The sequence below is a fragment of the Melozone crissalis genome, unplaced genomic scaffold (genome assembly GCF_028551555.1).
Source record: "Melozone crissalis strain CALT ecotype California unplaced genomic scaffold, PUWL_Pcris_2 ptg000006l_1, whole genome shotgun sequence".
Lineage (NCBI taxonomy): Eukaryota > Metazoa > Chordata > Aves > Passeriformes > Passerellidae > Melozone > Melozone crissalis.
The window spans coordinates 18,421,352-18,441,554 of NW_026535784.1; the positions used below are offsets into that span (position 1 = coordinate 18,421,352).

Below are 20,203 nucleotides of genomic sequence, written 5' to 3' on the forward strand. Positions count from 1 at the left end.
CACACTTAGAGAAGTTAGATTGTACAGCTGGAGTTCTGCCAAAAGTTACTGCAACTCTTAGGAAATCTAATCTTTAGTAAGCCTAATTAGCTAAATAAGGCTTATCTTTAATAGCCTTCTCCATGCATGTCATTAATTTTGCCGGTTTTGTAAAACACTTTACTGAAAGACTGAATTTGAATGAAAGAAGAAATTATTCTGACCCAAGACCACAGCTTGGTTGCATCACACTATATCCTTGCTTCTTCAAAGGTATAAGCCAATTTCATCTGAACCTTGCCTCCAAATTATGGTGGATCAAATTTTCTTCAAGTTTTCACGTATGGAAACCATTAAAACGAAGTGACTAGATGATAGCATAACATTTAGTTCTTGAAAGATACCTTTAAGAGTCCCTGCTTGTGGTACCACTGTGTATACACCTTTAAAGGTCTCATGATTTAAGCCGATGAAGTTCAACAAATACAGGAAGTAACTAGTTTCCATACAGAAGTTTCTGCCTTGGGAAACCACATTATACTAAGGAAGTGAGTGATTTTGCCTCAGCCATCATATTATTCAGCTTATTCCCACTGACCTTGACCAGCTTGAACTCATGCCATCAAAACTGACTTTACTTCAAAGTACGTTTTGAGAGACAAACATCAAAAAAGAAAAAATAAAATGCAGGAGATTATACATTTCCCATAACATCAGTTATTTTTTATCATTAAAATTACATGGAGAAATAAAACAAATATTAAATATGCATTATGCTCTAAAAGTGACCAATACAGACACACACCTTTTCCCAGTGGACAATCTCCCATGCACCATTTCGTAGTACTAAAAGAAAAGGAAAAAAATAAAGAATTTTCCAGTCGTACAATCTAACTGCAGTTTACAGGTATATGCTATATTCCTTATGAAAAGCCATTCAGACACATCTGATTTACATAATATTTTAGAGCATGCCTTGTTTCTATGAATTCAGATCAAGCATTTCAAATATACAGCACGTATTCTTGATAATAGTTTTTGTGCCATTGAATCTTATTACAAAGTCAATGAGAAGATTTTACAGGACTTGAGAATCAAATAAATCTCATATAGATTTTATGATAATGTGTTTTCCAAAACAAATCAGTAATTGGAATAAAAAGTTCTGAAGTTAAAAAGTTTTGAAATTATGGGGGGGGGGGGGGGGGGTGGTGAGAGGAATATATTCAGTTTTCATTAGAAGTGCCAGGAGGCTCACTACAGTTTATCTCCTCTGTTGGTTTTGGGATATCAGAGAACTTAAGGATCCCTACAGTCACCTCCTCCACAAATATCCTGAAAATACCCCATGCTATTTAGAGTAGTATTTAGTATAGTTTTTCCCTGGTAGTAACAATTAATATTTTAACCACATTCCACTATTCTAGTTTTACGTGTTACTATTATGATACAAAACCCATGCCTTGTTGCCAGTTAATTGCCAAGATTGTATTTTCAGAGAATAACAAAGATAATGGTTCTTTAGCCCCAGTTACTGAAGATGGACGTGCAAAAAGAAAAAGAAACATTGCTATGTATCAATACTCAGATAACTTTAAGGGATTGCACCCTTTCACTGTGTTTTCTGGCTTTCAAACCATCAGGAAGCTTCAGTTCCCAATCAGGATCAAATTCTTACACAAGAGTATGCTGACTTCAAAACAGTGGATCAAAATCTGGGACTACACATGGCCTTTACATTTAAGTCTTCTTGGAGGCTCTGTCCAAGACTCCTCTTCTTGTGAATCTTAATGATATCTGCAATCATTACTTAACCTGCTTAGTAAGTCTTCCCCTTCCTTCCCCAAATTTATTAGTGTTGATATGCTCAGGGAAATGGCAGATGGGGCAGTCTCCCTTTCTGACAGCAAGCAAGATATTTTAAAGACTGCCTCACCAAGCAGCTGATCATTATACAAAATTTATTTTGACAAACAATTTCCCTCCACTGGTAAAACTATAGATTCAGCATGAGGACTGGTTGTAACACTGTCCTAAGGAATCCAAGACCTTTGATAATTGTGATGCCAATTACCTACTTCCATCCCCTTGTGTCAGCAACACAGCTTACAATACAGCAATACTGATGGGGCCATGGCACCAATCAGATGAAAGAACTGACAAGAATTAAAAATATACCTTGCCGCTGTCCAGACAACTACTTTTCACAAACAGTTACAGTTTAATAACTGCCACTGGAGTCTGCAGGTCTGAAATATAAGTATGTCACCAGATGTGGCCAGGGGCTTTGTAAGAGGGGGATTCTGCCTGCAGAGGGAAGGTCCTGTCCTGCCATTACCCCATGCCAAAGTGCTTGCTCTCACTGCTTTGTGCATGCTGCCTCCAGGGTTTGCTGGGCCCTTTGATGAGCCAGTTTATCCACCCCATGGAAGGACACTATCATTTTTTCTTTCTGGATTTGTTTCTTTCTGGTTTAACTGGTTAAAATCAGCTCAAAAACAGACGAGTCAGACTCATGAAAACATGCTGAGCCACCTGAAATCTCAAGAGTACTCCAACCCTAACCTTTGATTGGGTAAGCTTTTAAGGACAATTAACACACACTAACATTCAGTTAAATCCATTTTCTTATGAGAACAAAAAGAAAAGTGATGTTGTTATGCAGCTTTTATATAATGGTTAGAGAACTAGCACCATAAAGTCTTCTGCACCCTTTTTCATTTGTATCTCCCACTTTTCAGCTTTCTCAAACAACTAATTTTCAAAAGCATTTTCCATCTGCCCTACAGAAGGCTGCTTCACCAAACTACAGAAATGCAGATTTCATCCTATCAGACTATCTGATGGTGTCCCCCTCTATCACACGTATGCAGCCAGAGGCAACAAAAAATTATCCCCAATGCTGCCTAATACATCCAAATCTTTTGCAAAAGGTTTTTTTATAGTAAACTTTTAGAAAGTTAATTACTAATAGCTGACTGAGATACAGATCATCATTAAGGAACAGAGAGTTGAATGGGGACCCATATACAGAATCTACATGTGCTCAGTCATTTCACTAACAATTCTCTGTGTTTAAAAGGCAACCAAAGGTGGAGCTGCACATACAATGTACTATGCATATCGCTGCTTTCCAGGGGCACAGAACTGCTGAATGCACGTAAACAAAGTAAGAGAGTACCATACTGATTAACTTTTCAATTATTGCTATGACAATAGATTGTACTTGACAATATATTTAAAAATTGATTTGTCAGGATGCTAGGATCAATGCTGCACATATGTGAATCCTGCATGAGCTTAAGAAATGTGTTTCTCAGTGTGAGCAGAATTTTCTTTATCCTCATCACACATTTAACTTCCCAGATACTCTTCTGCACGCATGGAACACTCAGGAATTCTAGGAACAGTTACCAAAGACCCTGATGAGAGGTAATCAAGAAGAAGAGTCAGAAAATAGAGTAAAACAAGCCTTTTATTAAAACTTTGTATACTGTGGACAAAAAGAAAAATTGAAAAGGCATTTTAAGATTTCACTGCAACCAAAACTGTTTCTAATCTCAAAAGCTATGAGTGGTTGATGAAAGAATTTTGGATGTCAATATTAAGTCTTCCTTTGCTTTCTATGTATTACTTATAGATTATCTGTTTCTCCAGGCCTCTGGAGATTTCTGTTTCTCTGATTTCAGTCAACAGTTTTGTTTCCTCACCCTAATCTCTCCATACCTGCTATTGAGCTCAGTAGTTTCTACATGCTCAGTAATTTCCTAAGCTATCCTGCTATCCAAGCCTCCCTAAATTTTACATACAATTTAGGTAGGCTTTAAGATTTATGTTTCCAGTATTAAGCAGTGCTACACAAATTTTTAAGTGATGACTACATTTCTCCCTAAAAAAATAATCATTATTTTTATTATATATTTAAAAGGATTCCATGTAAGATTTTTCTCTTTGTGGTATTTTTCGTATTCTCTGGAATCAAATTCACATGACACTCATTCCTCCTCCTGTTTATAAAAACAGGATTGATTCCATCAAGAGAGGTCTACCTCAGAACAAGTAACATGAAAAGTTGAAGAGCAGCAAAGCAGGAACCTAAATTTTGACATACTACCTGACAAACATGTTCAGGATATACTAATATCTCCCTCACTTTCTGAGCTAAAATAATCCCAGTTTTATATTTTATCAAAATCTATTAAAAAAACTACATGCCAATATTTTGGTTAGGGATTGATTTAATAAAAAACCCAACAAATCAAATCCAAAATAACTCCATTAGTGTTTATCCACAGTTTTGAAGCAGCATAGAAAGACAGTTCTATTTATATGATTCTTTCTTCCTATTGCTGGCTGAAAAAAAATTACAATTAAAAGTCTGCATTTCTGAGTACAAATATAATGTAGGTCCATTAAATATACAGGTGATTACAATCTTCTAATAGTGATATCATCACCTGTGCTAAATGAATAAATGCTCAAGTTTCTTAGGAACCATACAACCTTAATCTAGAACATATTCTATTTTGTAGGGATAACATCACTGCAAATTATTAATTAGTTCAACTGTTTACCTTAGAAATGTTGAAGTAATCTGCACATGTGATTTCCCACTCAATTATGTCAGCAGTTTGAGTTGTATTACTACCATGTGCAAAAATTCAACAACCCCCCTAAAAAGATTAAAAAATTTCTTACCTTGAGTTTGTTTCTTGTTCACCGCATTATCAGCTTTATGTCTTTTCTAAATTAAAAAATGCAGAGTGGTTAAAGACTTTTGTTGATAAGATAAAGCTTTCATACTTCTAACAAAAAACCCATCTATTAGCCCCTCCTACTCATCTATTCACTAAACCACACAAGTATTTAAACAGGACTATTAATTACTTGCATAGTTATGCAGGAAAGTCACATCCAGTTCCAGGCTAATTGTACTGTACTAAAATATCCTTTCATGTGGGCAATCTCTATCTGGACAAGTTCCTTACATAAGGAACTGGTGCATTTCAATGCTGTAACTTTGTCCTTTCCTGGAACTGGGAGATGACTCCACCACAGCAAAGATCATGGAACAATTCTTCATCTGAGGGTCTCATACAGACACCTGAAGTCAGGCAATGCCTGTGTAAACATAATGACTCCACTTCTACAAAGCTGCCTGCAGACTTCAACAACAGCAACAGACAAACAAACAAAAAATCAACAGCACACCCCCAAAGAGGCAATGATGCCCTCAGTTTTAATATAGCTAAGAGACATCTTTTGACAGTAATCTTTTGATACAGCTACTAACAGCCAGCATTTTCAAGGTATGACCAAATTCAGACACAAAAAGCTTAGGAGAGTAATAGTTTAAACACACTATTTAGGATTCACGAACTCAGTTTTTCCTGAGCAGGAATACATTTTATAAAAAATAATTTAAGTAGAATTAACTGATTTAGGTACACTTTTTAAACAGATGTTCAGAATTCATGCCTTTGTGATACAAACAAAATCAGAAGCAATCTTGTAAAATGGAAGAAAAATAGGTCAAGATACTTGAGTGATTTATTGCCAATAAAATGTTGATTTGACTCTGAGCTAGCAGCTCTTAAAAGGTCACCTCGTAACTTTGCAAAATTGAAATATTATTTTTCCTAGATTTTCATAGATAACCAGCAGATTCTCCTTTCAAAAAGATGGCTGACTGTACAGACAAATAACCTTTGATCAAAGGGAAAGCCTAACTTGACCATAGCAGATGTCTATTTGCCCACAGGGTGAATCTCCTCCATTTTGAAAAGGTGAATATCCAGTGCTTTCTGAGGTGTGACAGGTGAAAATTATTGGAACCAGTTGACAATCTAACACTGCATGTCACAAATCCTGCTAGCACCTTTGAACCATATATGGAAAACACATGCTGTGTATGAATAGTATCTTCTGCTAACATCTTTTTCTTCTTGGTATTTCATTTCAGAAAGAGAAACATTTGGTTCTTGAGCTAAAAGTATTATTTTGACAAGTGTATTTGTTATTATCAGTATACAAGGTTCCCATCCAAAAGCTGTAATATTAGATGAAGATCACCATTCATGGAGATCCTAGATATTTCACTGTGTAAAAAAACTGAGACATAATGAAAATTAATGGTTAAGGGAAAACACTTTGAATATTTTACTATGCAGAAAGTGGTCAGCTTTCTCAGCAAGAAAATTGTACAGCTGTGTTGGTTTTAGGTATCTCTGTAGCATTTGGTAATAAGAACTTTATTTAGCTGGTATATGCAAAACCCACTATACCTGATCCCTGTCTTTCTCCCCTGCCACACCAAACTGTATATTTCAAGTTACAAAGAGCAAATGGTAGAAATAAATAACAAAAGAAAAGCGACTGGATGAGATAATTTTAAAAAGGACACTTTGTACAGTAGCAGCAGCTTCAGTTTTATATTTGCCTAGACACTGACAGATGGTGTAAGTCTGTAAGCATTATCAGCAGAATGGTTAAAAATATCTAGAAGAACATGAATTGATTTTATGGCTTTTTTTTACAAGGGGTTTTGTTTATGTAAAGAGAAAGCAACAAAGGCATTTAAGGAGAACCTGACTGTAAGGCAGAAAAAGCTAGAAATGCCAAATAGAAGAAAAATATTTAATGTAAACCTCATTGTGTCTTGCAGGACCCCTTAACTCTGTGATCCAGGAGCTTCATACAACCTAGAGAGCCAATATCTTGTCTACCATCCATTCACAGAGGTAACTGAGGAGAAAACCAATCAATAAAGGCCACATGGGACCAAGCACTCTCCATCCCAAACCTCCTTTGCAGCTCAACACTCTTCCCCTTGATCATGTTTCTGCATATGCATTGTAATTCTGCTCAAACACAATAAATCTGGAGCTCCCAGGCAGCTTACTATTTGTGTGCAAGAAAAGACTACACAACCTGCAACCCTTTCCAAAACTCAAAGAGAAGAGCCCACAAACAGAAACACTACTCCTCTAGTGGACAAGACACTGCTGTATCATGACATATCTAATGTCTTAACCTCCTAACATGCCTGCAGAACAAAAAAAAAACAAAAACAGATAAATAAATTCTTAGTATATAGAGTTATTTGGTAAATATTAAGATTACTTTAATTCTTTAGCTATAAAAGACATCAATTAAAAGACTAAATTATTTTAGGCAAGTTAGAGAGACAGGTTTCTATCATATAGTTTTAGTGAAGAGAGGGCAAGAAGGTACTCAGAAAACCCCAACATCTTTTGTATGAAGTGAAACGTAGACTGAAATTCCTTTCTTTCCCTCAAAATAAAATAAATCTGAATGGATGCTTCTGTGTTGACAATGTCTCACCTCTTTTAAAGTTTTCTTTCAATGCAAGAAGAAAGCAAAACAACCACTACCACAGACAGGGACTAGAAAGAGCCTAGGAAAGTCTAGCATAGGTGCCTAACAAGGACCTATGTCTGTTTCTGGCCATCAGGAGTCATCAAATCACACTCAGCACCAGGAAAATTATAACATTTAGGAAATGCAAACAGTTAATTGCACTGGACTGGAGCAACAGGAAAAAACCTGAAATGGCCTATTCCCCATTTGTTTAAAAAAACCACGAAAAGTCACAACAGTGAAACTGAAGATTTTATACATGGGACTTTAGAAACAAAGAGGCGCATCAACTGCTTGGATCTGGATTTGATAACCAGGAAACATTTTTATAATATTATAAATGAAAAATATGATAGCTATTTACAAACTATTGCTATTAAATACTTACAATATCCTCTATTATCTCCTTCACTGCAGCTACAGCTAAAATAAATAAGAGAGGAACCAATGTTGTGTAGCGTCCTGTTGGTGATACATCAGGTATTTGCTATTAAAAAAAGGAGAAAAAAAATATTTTTCATTGCTGGTTGAAAACATTTTTAATACAAGAAACAGTACTTTCTGTGCAAATAAAGACACGTGAATTCACTTCTGAAACTCAGTGTTTATTATTTCCAAGAGAGCTTTATAGTCTTCAATTCAGAAGCAGCTGATACAATAAAAGAACATCTGCACTTTAAGCAGTACAGTGTTCAATGGTACTATTTCCAAAGGTTTCAGTGTTTGCAGAATATTCACCTTCCTTTTCTGTTTCAAACTGAATTAAAATTGGCATTTATAAAATATAACTAAACTTTCCAATTTAGATTTTTGTTCATATAGCTCAGTATGTTTTTAGACATTACCCTCTAGAAGAAATGCACTACAAGTAACAGTTTTCTGTATATGCCAGATATTTTTAAATGGAATTTTCTTCTCACAAGTCTTTTTGACAGGATTTCAGCTATACTTTACCTGTTTTACAGAAAAATATTTCTGTGCATTTTGTTATCTTCAAGGGGCAAGGAAGCCACAAACCCAAGCATTTTATTAAAGATATGTCTACATGATACAGCTGTTCTGATAGGCCAGCTAGCTTGGAAAGAACAGTAGAGCAATCTCAAGTATCTCAGTATCTCTGTCTATAATATAAATGGTGTCTTAACAAGTTTAAAACATTAGAATCCTATTGTTGATCTTACCTGAAGCAATGCAATAAAAAGAAAAAATGCATTAGCAGCTCTTCTGAACTGGGAATAAAGGAACCTTGGCAGGAATGTGATTATGTTGTACTTTGCAGTGCTGAGAGGAAGAGACAAAAACACATGCTATTATTATAGAACAAAAACTTCTTCAAATGTATTCTTTCCCTTTTAGTTATAGAAGCTTTCAAACAAAACAGTTTGCTTTTTGATTCTAAACTGATAAATACTCAATATTAAGTGTGCTTTTGCTAGCCTGGAAGAATATAATCAAATTTATCCTAGCAATCCTAGCAAAACAATCTCTGCTAAGCTGTCCTCATAAAATGTTTGAGCTCCCATCTCTCTGTCAGCCTTTTACATCTATTTAAGAACAGACCACCACCCTCTATGGTTCTAAAACAATATATGTAAAAACAATCATGGTAAAAACTTTAAAGCAAAAGGCCTGTAAGAATATTTTAGCTTATTTTGAAGTCAGTCATATTTACTTTGACCTTGCATAAAACTGTCAAGGGGGGAATGAATGTATCCTGCAAAAGCCCTCTACTCTGTAACCAAGCACAAGACAGAAGGAGAAGTTCTATACACCAAGAAACAGCATCTAAAGTTTCTCAAGGCCATGGAAATCCCCCCCCCCCCATTATTCTCAATGTCTACAAAATTTCTGCACATTTTCAAAGTTACCTTCAGAAAATACACCTACTTGGGACAGAGGTATCTCTGCTGTTCATTTCCTTTGAATTTTAACAACAGAAGTGAGGATGTTATCAGATCTAAACACACATTACTTATGAGTATTTACTGTATGACTTAAAATTCATCAAAAGCAAACAAAAAAACGTCAACAAAGTCCCTAAAGCCTGAAACTGAAAACTAGTCTCACAGGCAACCACAGCATCTTTGTAACTGGCTGACTGAAAAAGCCAAGTGTTTCCAAAGCACAAACAACGCTGTGCTCAGGTACAGTACATCTCCATCAGCATTCAGCTGCCAGCAATAGGTTCAAAGATGAACTCAACTGAAACCTGAAGAACAAATCCATCCTCTAGGGACACATTGATGGTACAGCTGTAAACCAGCTGTATCTTCCCCATTCAATTCTTAAAAATTCAGGAGGTCACGTTTGTAACTGAAACAGCTTATTTATCTCCTCATCTCACTTCATTCCTCCCTCCAGTGTCTAAGACTGTCATTGGTGGCCAGGAGAAATGACAGAAGTAGAATTAATGAAACCTTTTCAATTTTGCTATTCAGCATGCAATGCTCTGGCATTTTTGTTAATACCTGACATGATTATTGCAGAATTTGGTTAGCTGGGGCTGATTGATGAATATAGTTCTCACTTCCTCTTGATCAGCTAGGGAAGTTTTCTCTGAAACATCCTCTGTCTTCTCATAGCCTGTAAAAACACAGCATGATTTTCCATATAAATAGATTTACTTACACAAGATTCAAAGCACTTCATGAGACAAAAAGGACATTTATTGTGGATGTGAACACAGTGTATTTGCATTTCTCACAGGTAATGACCCCTAAAAAAACAAAAAAGTCGTTTTTATATATTCAAGATGCTCATTAAAAACCTACACTCCCCACAGACCATCCTTACCTTGCAAAGATCACTGAGAGTGGCATAACTGTGAGACCTGCCAGCTCCCTCTGCATTCGTGATTGCATCTGATTAGGTTCATGGACTCTTGTATTGCCAGTTTGTTCCACTGTTCCCTAAACTGATCATTCTCCACCAAGGTAAGTCTCTTTTGTTTTGGACTTTCTAACTGGCATCAGGAACCTGGGGTTCCTGAAAGCTGATCTTATCAGTAGAGACCAAAGGGGAGAAGACACTGTTTACTGCATCCTATTCTGTCTTTTGTTTCCAGGTTCCCTGTGGCATGTAGCCTAGAGGCACCACCCTTCTCTGTCATCACCTTCCGGCTGTTACATCTCAAGGAGAACAAGAATGGCATCTATAAGGCACTCACCAGGTTAAACCCCAGGTAGGCTGTGACTTTGCCACCTAAATCCATCTCTCTCTACTCCACTACAGCCAGCTGCTGCTGCTTTGACCTCTTGTAGGTTCATCTTTTTATATGTGAGCTTTGTCAGGGACTCCTTGCTAATTCACAGAATGGTTTGGTTTGGAAGGAACCTTAGAGATCATGTAGTTCCAACCCCCCTGTCACAGGCAGAGAACCTTCCAGTCAATCAGGTTCCTCAGAACACCACCCAGCCTGGTCTTGAACACTTCCAGGGATAGAGAGTCTGCAACCTCTCCAGGCAACTTGTTCAATGCCTTACCATACTTATAGGAAAGATCTTCTTCCTAATATCTAATCTAAACCTACCCTCCTTAAGGTCATTCCTCCTTGCCCTATCAATAAATGCCCTTGTTAAAAGTTCCTCTATAACCTTCTTGCAGGCCTCCTTTAGACACTGCAAGGCTGCTAGAAGATCTCCTCTGGGCCTTCTCTCCTTCAGGCTGAACTCCCTCAGCCTGTCTTCACACACACGTGTTCCAGCCCTGTGATTAACTTAGTGGCCCTCCTCTGGACTTGCTTCAATAGGCCCATGTCTTTCTTATGCTGGGGGCCCCAGAACTGGATTCAGTACTCCAGGTGGGGTCTCACAAGAGCAGAGAAGATGGGCAGAAGCACCCATCTGCCCACTGAGGTGCTGACACCTGCACCTGCTGGTCACGCCTCTTCTGATGCAGCCCAGGATGTGGCAGGCTGTCAGGGTTCCAAATGCACATTGTCAAATCCTGTGAAGCCTCTTGTCCACCAATACCATCAAGTCCTTCTCCTCAGGGCTGCTGTCAGTCAACTGCCCACACAGCCTGTATTTGTGCTTGGGATTGCCCTGACCCAGGTGTAGGACCTCGCACTTGGCCTTGTTGAACTTCATGAGGTTCACACAGGCCACCTCTAAAGACTGTCAAGGTGCCTCTGGATGACATCCCTTCCTCCAGCATGTCAGTCACATCACACAGCCTGGCACTGTTAGCAGACTTGCTGAGGGGTCACTCAATCTCACTGTTAAATCACTGACAAAATGTGAAAAAAGTCAGCTCCCATACTGACCCCTAAGGAATGCCAATTGTCACTGCTTTCCACCGAGCTGTTGACTGCAATTCTTGGAATGCAACCATTCAGCCATTTCTTTATCCACTGGGTGGTCCATTAATCAAATCCATGTGTCTCTAGAAACACAGATATTGTGTGGGACAGCAAAGCAAATGCTTTGCTTCACCCAGTCCTTCTGTCACCTTGGCTTGATTTTGTGCTCATTGTGATGGACCAATCTTGAGCTGGAAGGATGTGATCATTGGAAACCAAGGCCATTAAGCTGGTTAATCTCAATTGGTTGGTCTCACTGGTTAATGAGATTCCTTCACTTGGCCCAGATTTTCTTTGTGACACTAGCCAGAGAAGTGGCATCAGTATATTCTTCATTTTGTGTGTGCTCAACTTGAAATAGTTTTATTAGACTCACTGACATTCCCAGCACCTGCTCCACTAGCCAGTGAAAGTTGAGCTTTCTGTATATTCTTCTATGAAGAATCTTGTGCCAGCCTGCATCCCAACTTTCATCTGTAAAAGGGGACACCAAGGTATTCTTCCCTCCAAAGGCTTTTCACCAATGTTTTGTCAACCAGTCAGCCACTACACTGCTGACAACAGGCCCAAGCAGTCTTCAGGCTGGAGCTTGTAAAATACCAACAGGTACAGCATAAATCAATCACCATAAAGTCCTAATGGTGATTGCTACCAATACTGTGTGTATACAGTTGCTTGTTAAATATATACTGTTCATTCTGTATGAGAACAAGAAAATGACCCATAAAATATATAATAATGCAACTGAATACATCAGAATGTATAGCATGTCAAGGATAATTAGGGCTGTATATGAAAACTTAATGCTTATTTCTAGCACGTTTCATAAATGCTTGCAAAGGTGTTAGGCAAAACCCAAGCCATTATCCAGTCCACTGGCCCAGTACACTGCCTCTTACCTATTCAAAATACATTTCAGACACTACTTTGCAAGGTCAAGTCTCCACACATTGAGAAAAGGCTCAGCAGAAACTTTTTATTTCATCCCATTTCCTATTCATAATTCACAGACTCTACTATGATACAGGAACCCCCCACTACTACATTCACCTCTGCAATTTTTCTATTTCCTTCCTTACCCAATGAAAGGCAGACACATTCAAACATCAGTATTTGTCTCAAGGAGTCTCTTCAGAGGAAGGACAGCCAGCCTAACAGACTTTACAGGTGCCAACAAAACACTTCAGGAACCACACAAGCTCATTTGGCAGCCTAACCCAGCAAAAAACCCATAACATCTTCAAAAACAACAAATTGCTAATAAATAAGTAACCAATGAAACAAACAAACAGTCCTCAAACCAATTAGAGCTTCTTTCAACAAGAGCACCCATTGAAGTCCATATTTTGATTCCAATAATAAACTTGGAAGAAGCATCTCTCTTGAAACACTCAATATTTGCAGGGACTCCTCCTAATCCAGTCTTGATTAAAAAGTTTCTATATTAGTAAATCAACAACAGTAAATTCCATACCCCTGATTTTTCCTTTAGGTAGGGTAGTTTAAGACTTTCAGTTTTCATTCCTTCAAACAGTCTCATTTTCACTACAAATCTGAAATGTTACATACACATATACTACAATATGGAAATAAAGGGAAGGAAAGAAAACCCTCAACCAAATTGCCAAAAGGATTTTAATACACCCTTCTTCATTGTAAAAAAAAAAATCCCTTTTATTCTCTAAGTAGAGCTTTCAAAACCTTTGAAAGCTGATGCTGTAGCCAAGAACCTCTTACACAACTAAGTGCTGTGGTTTAACCTGGGAGCCAGGTAAACACCACAGAGTCACTCACTTGCCTACCCCATGTGCTGAGGCAGAGAATCAGAAAAAAATGTAAAACTCACGAGCTGAGATAAAAACAGCTTAATAGGACAGAAAAAGAAGGGAAATCATGATAAAAGAACATACAAAACAAGTAATGCACAATTGCTCACCAACCACTGACCAATGTCCATCCAGTCCCTGAGCAGCAGGCAGCCAGCCCCCGGCCAACTCTCCTTGGTTTCGCTGTTCAGCATAATACCAAAAGGTCTGGGACATCCCTTTGGTCATGGCAGGCAGCTGCTCTGGCTGTGTCCCCTCCTTTACCTTCTGAACTCCCAGCCTCCTCCCTAGCAGGGCAGTATGAGATGATGACAAATCCTAGATTTAGTGTAAGTGCTGCTCAGAAACAGCTGAAACATCAGTGTGTTATCAACATTATTCTCAGCCTAAATCCAAAACACAGCACTGTATCTGCTGCTATGAGGAAAACTAAGCCTATCCCAGCCAATGCCAGAACAGTCTGTTTGCTAGCTCATATTTCTGAAGCACGTGGTATAGTTCAAAGATGGAATCCCTATGAAAAAGAAAGTGCCTTCAGAATTATTTGTTGCAAACCCATGACAGAGTTTCAGTGACAGAACAGGCACTGGGAACCTGACCCATCAGCCCGTTCTCCTGAGGATTCAGAGCACAGAAGGAAATTTAAATGACCTGCTTGAACCTGCTGGTACCACTGAGATGGCCAAGCCTGTCTAGAACTAAACCAAGATTTTTCCCTGTTGTGAAACACTGGGATCAAAACACACTTGGCACAAATAACCCCCAGACACAAGTGACTATAATGATCACTACATCTGGTAAAATGTTATGTAGTCCTAAAGACCATAAGCAGAAATACCTAAGCATACATCAGGCACTACAAAAACTGATAGTCTGCTGAAGGCAATCTGATGACCACTACAGAATTTCAAAATATATTCTTCATGTGAAAGATGTCTCATTTTACCCCAGTTCAGCTTTACCTAGATTTTGTACAAGAACACTAACAACAACTAGTTATTACCTACTAGTTTTGGTAGGCAGCATCATGGCATCTCAACTCTCTGTCCTTTCTCAATGATCTATTTCAGTTCACTGAACTTCACCAACACACAGAAGAAAGGTATTAATGCTTCAATCTTCAGAGAACCCTAATAAGACTTGAGAAGAACAATTCCACTTTCCCAGAACCTCTCAAAAGAAACAGAATTACTTGAATGATCCAATTTCATATTATTTAATAGATGCATATATTAACTGTGAAGCTATATATAGCTAAAATAACCACAGTTAGTTACTGTATTTAATAAAGCTTTATGTAGGCCACACTACTAAAAAATCCCCCTTGTGTTTTGCAATTGCAGAATACATGACACTAATCTCCTACATTTGTTTAAGAGGGCCAGATCTTCTGTGCCTTGAGAGAGACTTAATTGATACACATCCCACTTCAGAATGGTAAGCAGCACCTATTTCTTGCAACAGAGGATAACAGACACAAAAACCTATTAAAACATGGTTAAACCTATTAAAACATGCTTGGTTATCCTTCATCAGCCATGAAGAATTTGCAGAGACTTGGAAGAATGGCACAAAATCAGTAGTTCCTTTTTGCTCAAATTCTTTTCTCTATGCAGGTAGCATGTTGGCTTACAGACCTTAAAACACCTATAATTTTTATTTTGCAATCATTTACAGACTGTAGTGTCAATTCTTCTGTGCAACTGTGGACCACTTCTTGGGAATGCTACATGTGCACATCCTTCTGACATATCAGATTCAGTTTGTTTCATCTGAGCAAAACATTTGATTTTTTCTAATAACATTATCACTCTCTCTTCATGTGAGAGAGAGCTTAGTTCTTTCTGAGATGGTGTTCAAGGCAGTCCAGCCTGGTAAGGTAGTTCATGATCCATGGAAAAGGTCTCTGAAGTAGGAATTAGTTGCTGCAGTGACAGGAGAGAAAAGTCAGATTTTAAGCCCAAAGATACAATACAAAAATTCTAGAATAAGGCAAGTAATCCTGTCTGCCAGACCCCCACAAGTCTTAGGCTAAGGAATGGTCCACACTATGACAGAAGTCATGGAAGCTGTTGTTTGTGATTACAGCATTTCCAGTGTTCCAAGAACACAGAGGGACCCTGCCAGTAACAACTCTGCACTGGGGTAAGACTTTGGCAAAGTTCTCTGAAAGAAGCTTTATCATCACTTGGCATAGTGCTTATCTAAGAGACTTGGGCTGTTGCCAGAACTAGGGTTTGACAGTTCCTTTATGTCCCTGTCAAATACACAGCAGTGTTTTAGAAAACACTCTTTAAAAAAAAAAAAAAAAGAAAAAAGTTCTCTGTTTTAGAAAACAGCAGCATTTATAAAGAGCTGTTTAGAAACGGCAAGCATGTAGTCTAAATGTATGGTGTAACTGGACTTGGAATCACTCATCTCAAAAGAAAAAAAAGAGACTAATTGATGTTGGTTTCACTGTGAATTATATCTAAGCAAAGACTAACTATAGATCAAATTAATTACTAAGTGTCACATTAATATAAGAATAAGAAAACAGATTTCAAATTTTTTTGAGTAGTACTATATATATGGTAAAGTACAGTATGAGTCATATAGAATCAACTCAACTGGTATAATAAAAAAACTATCATGGCATTTTGCAAAAGTTAAGTTTCTTAAAAGATGGTTTATACCTACTGTCAGTCCTAAAGGAAGTAGTTTTGGTAAGCTTCTTAAACCCAGTATTTAACTGCTTCACAGTCATTCAACCTTGAAAAATAAACCAGACTTTTTATTTTTTTCCTTTTATTGCAATTGTAAATCTTAGATGGCCAGTTACCTTTAGGGAACACCACATTTATTCCATTAATAACCATTAAGAGTTCTGGAATTAGATGATTTTAAAGAGAGCATCCATCTTCCCAATTTATTTATGCAATGCTCAGCTTGCAGTGAAAACCAATTGTCTGGAACAAGGGTAAGTGAAAAGGAATTGAAATTAAGCACCGAAAAATTGGACGTTTAACTAGTCTCATTATGTGCATCTACTAATCACTGTGAGTATACAGGACTGCTGCTCTGGTTGTAAACACATTTCAGAAGTGTTCCTGAAAGGATGCACTTTCTCCCTTTCTTCTTAGAAAGATGCATCCTTTTTCTTTGCCACTAACATTTCCTAGGCAGAGGCAGAGCCAGACCTCCTACAAACCTACTTTTGATGGAGGAAGGCATAAACATGGTAAAACTGCAAAAGAACATCCATCTAACAGCCCACTTCTAATCTATGATTCTTTGTGCTTTTCCTTGCACAAAAGTTAAATAAAATATTCTTTGTTTGGAAGAAGGAAGAAAGAGACAGGGAGGAAGTTTCTGCCTACCTATACCAAACAAAGCACAACAAAACAAACAAACAAACAAAAAAATCAACTGGATATATGGTTTAAGCAAGGAACCTTTCAGACAAGGGGATAAATCCAGCAGAACTGCCTCAATACTTCTTATGCCATTACCGGGACATTGTTATTGTTACCTACAGCAACCAAAAATCACAGGCAGCCCCAACACACCACTGCTTCGGGGTCCACGATTTCAAATGTTACTTTTGCATAAAATACACCTTATAGTAATGTAATTCCACAGGAACGATTCTTCTCATAAAGCAGCTGCTGACACGTTACCTGGGGTTAAATAAATCCACTTAGGCACGAGACTTCAGCGCTGTCCGAAGCCTCCTGGCACAAGCCGTGTATCAGAAACGCTTATTTCTGATGGTCAGCGCACACGTACATGTCACACACAAAAGAGGGATTCCGGATTATTCCCGGGCCGAGGACCCCAGGCCCTGTGCCCCCGCTGCCGCCTGGGGCCGGCGGGCCGAGCAGCCACACGCCCCGGGGAAAACGAAACCACCGCTGCCATCGCTGAGGGGCAAACGCTGCGCGGGGCTCACCGGATGTAGACAACCATAAATACGAGGCCTCCCGAGAGCACCGGCAGCGCTCCCGCCCCAGGCTGGGGTCGCTGCCGCCGCAGCCCCACCGGGGGCGCACGGCACGACCGGAGACGGGGCTGAGGAGCGCGGCGGCGGCGCGACACCGGCTCCCACCGCCCCCTCCCGGCCAGGCGGCGCAGACCCCGCCGCGGCTCCGCGCCGGAACGCCGGCCGGGCTCCCCCGTCGCTCCCTGCCGGCGCGGAGAGGCGGGCGGCTCTTACCCTCTGCGCGGGAGCGGATCTCGGACACCGTTTTCTGCACCGTCGGCATCGCCGGGGCGGTGGCGCGGCCGCCTGCCTCCGGCGGCGCGCCCTGCACCTGCCGCCCGCCGGAGCGCGCCCTGCGCCGCTGCGAGGCCCGGGGTGAGGGCGGCGGGTCCCGACGGCGGCGGCTCCGGCAACCCGAGGCAGCGCCTCTCTCCGGCTGCGCCCGTCCCCGCTGGCGCCGCCGCTCCTCACTGACAGCCGCGGCGCCCGCGCTCCGCACTCGCCGGCCCCCTCCGGAACCTACCAACTCCGCCCTCCCCCCGCGCCTGCCTGTCCCGAGGCGTCCCGCCGCTATCTCCCTGTTCCCCGGGCTCGGGCTTGTCGGGTCACCGCGGCTAACCGGGCAGCGGCACTACGGCGGTGTGTGTCCCGCCTCTGGAGCGAGGAAAGGGCTTCCGATGCGCCCCCCACCCCGTGACGCGGGGGGAATGGAACGCGCCGAGCCCTGGGCCGCTGCCCGGCGCTGGGGGCGGGCGGGGGAAGCCCCGGGCAAGGTCGCCCGGTGTCTCCGGCAGCCGCGGCGGGCGGGACCCGTGACGGGGCGGGGAGTGCCGGGGGCCGGGCGGGGTGAGCGGGGCCCTGCCAGGAGTGCGCAGCCCGGTGGCCTTGCTGGGGGGGCAGAGATGGGGGGCAGCGGGCCCGGCGGCGAGCCGGCAGAGCTGCTCAGGCGTGATTATGTGCAGAGCGGACTCCCCGACTCCCGCCCTCTCTCTCGTACGCTGCTGAGCGAGGTGGATGTGGAGCGAGGGGCGCGGCGGGGGTCGGGAGGCGTTCATCCGGAGAGGGAATTGAAACCCTGTTCCATAGCCCTCATTCAGGCGAGGAGAGTGTTTGTGCCACGCTCTGTTTGACAGGCAGCCTTCAAACTCTCGCCCGACTTTTTATTTTTAGTCTCAGTCAGGGTGCCGCAGCTTGACAGCCGTGAGTCAGTATGACTCCGAGCGCTGCTCCCCAGCGGGCTGTCGGAAGGAGGTCCCCGCCGCAGATGCCTCGGCTGAAGCAGCAGCAGCGGCAGCAGCAGCGGCAGCGGCACTTTCACTTCGGCACTCACTGTGAGCGTGACTCTGGGGTGACGGCAACAGGCTGAGCAGTGCGCCTGCCGCATGCTGCCCCCCTGCCTCCCGAAAAGCTGCCACAGCCAAAACAGCATGCGGGAGAAAATAGGAAAGGGGATGGTGGAGGCCGGTCTGCTTGGCATAGTCATGTCTTGCATCTGTTTCAGTCGGGCATAAAGCATACTGGCTGGCTAGAGGATGATGGAACGGAATAAAGCTACTGTTGTCTCATGAATCTTGAGAGGATTTGGGGCTGACGTGTCCCCTAAAGGCCACCATTGTGTCCTCAAGAAAGTACATAACACAGATTACAGATGTAGGATTGCTGCTGTTTTCACTATAGAGGATATACACCCACTCTAAGAAAATAAGATAGATAGATATATAGATATAAATATATAGTCTTTCCTGACAGCACCAGAGTGAATATTTGATAAAATTGTATAAATTTAATCTCTGTAAATGGATCAAGCAAAACATGTAGATGTTGTTGGTGCTTAGGGTTTAATGATGGACCGGACAGTATTATGTTAATGGTTGGACTCAGTAGTCTAGGAGGTCTTTCTCAGCATTAATGATTTTATGATTCTGTGAAGCAGTGCTTCATTCATGGAGGAAAGTGAACCAAGAATTTGTTTTTCTTCAATGCTGAGCTCAGATATCAAGGAAGAGGAATACTTTGCTTCAGGGAAGACTGCATTAGGGAATAAATACTGTGGGTTTCTTTCAAGTCACAGGTCAGAAAACCTGCTCAAGAGTGTCCTTCAAAAGACAATGCTCTTCTGCATCATCCTGTGCAGCAATCTGTGTGGGTTGTCTGTGTTTTTGTGGGTTTTGAGGTTTTTTTCTTTCTTTTCTGAACCAGAAACAAAGATTATAGAAAGATGCCTCTTCATGCATTCCTCTGGTAAAACAAAATGCCTGGAAACAACATGCATTGCTCATCCAGTTTTAAGAAATGCTCAGTGTGGGTCAGTCAGCCGTGGGCAGTCTTGGCTGGTGCAAATTACTTTCAGCAAGAAACAGCTTCTAGTTTTCTGTGACATTCCATCAAAGCCTGACTGAAGCAGTCATTTAGGGGACTCATATATATATATATAAACCTCCCAGCATCAATAGGGCCCTTTTGTGAAAGAGAATCTTGAGGGGGGTGGGAGTGGTGGTTTGCAATTTCTAGCAGCTTCACTATTGTTAAAAGGCTGCAACAAAATTGTGAAATTCACTATAAATCAATACACATGCCAGTCAACATGCATTTCCCCCCAAATTACTGCAGTGCTGTTGACAAATAGGATTATCACTTAAATCCACATTTGGATGCTGTTTTATGTCTAAACTGGGTTTTTTGGCTGCAATATCCCTGGCAAGTGGTGCTTATTACTGATACCTTTGGGCAGCTGGAAGTGTACCCTCTTGAGAACAG

The 20,203-nt window shown here is 40.9% G+C and overlaps 1 protein-coding gene across 3 annotated transcripts in view; it reads right to left on the minus strand.

Annotated features, from left to right (window-relative positions):
* The window catches only part of ATP8A1 (ATPase phospholipid transporting 8A1), a 103,038-nt gene extending 85,247 nt beyond the window's left edge, over positions 1–17,791 (minus strand). For all 3 annotated transcript variants that reach the window (XM_054292034.1, XM_054292052.1, XM_054292043.1), the window contains exons 1-6: positions 17,681–17,791; positions 9,828–9,942; positions 8,541–8,640; positions 7,748–7,846; positions 4,678–4,723; positions 785–825 (exon numbers count right to left, since the gene is read on the minus strand). In XM_054292034.1, coding sequence (XP_054148009.1) covers positions 785–825; positions 4,678–4,723; positions 7,748–7,846; positions 8,541–8,640; positions 9,828–9,942; positions 17,681–17,729 — 450 coding nt within the window. In that variant the 5' untranslated portion in view covers positions 17,730–17,791. The remainder of the gene's footprint in view (positions 1–784; positions 826–4,677; positions 4,724–7,747; positions 7,847–8,540; positions 8,641–9,827; positions 9,943–17,680) is intronic.
* Between the last annotated feature and the right edge of the window lie 2,412 nt (positions 17,792–20,203).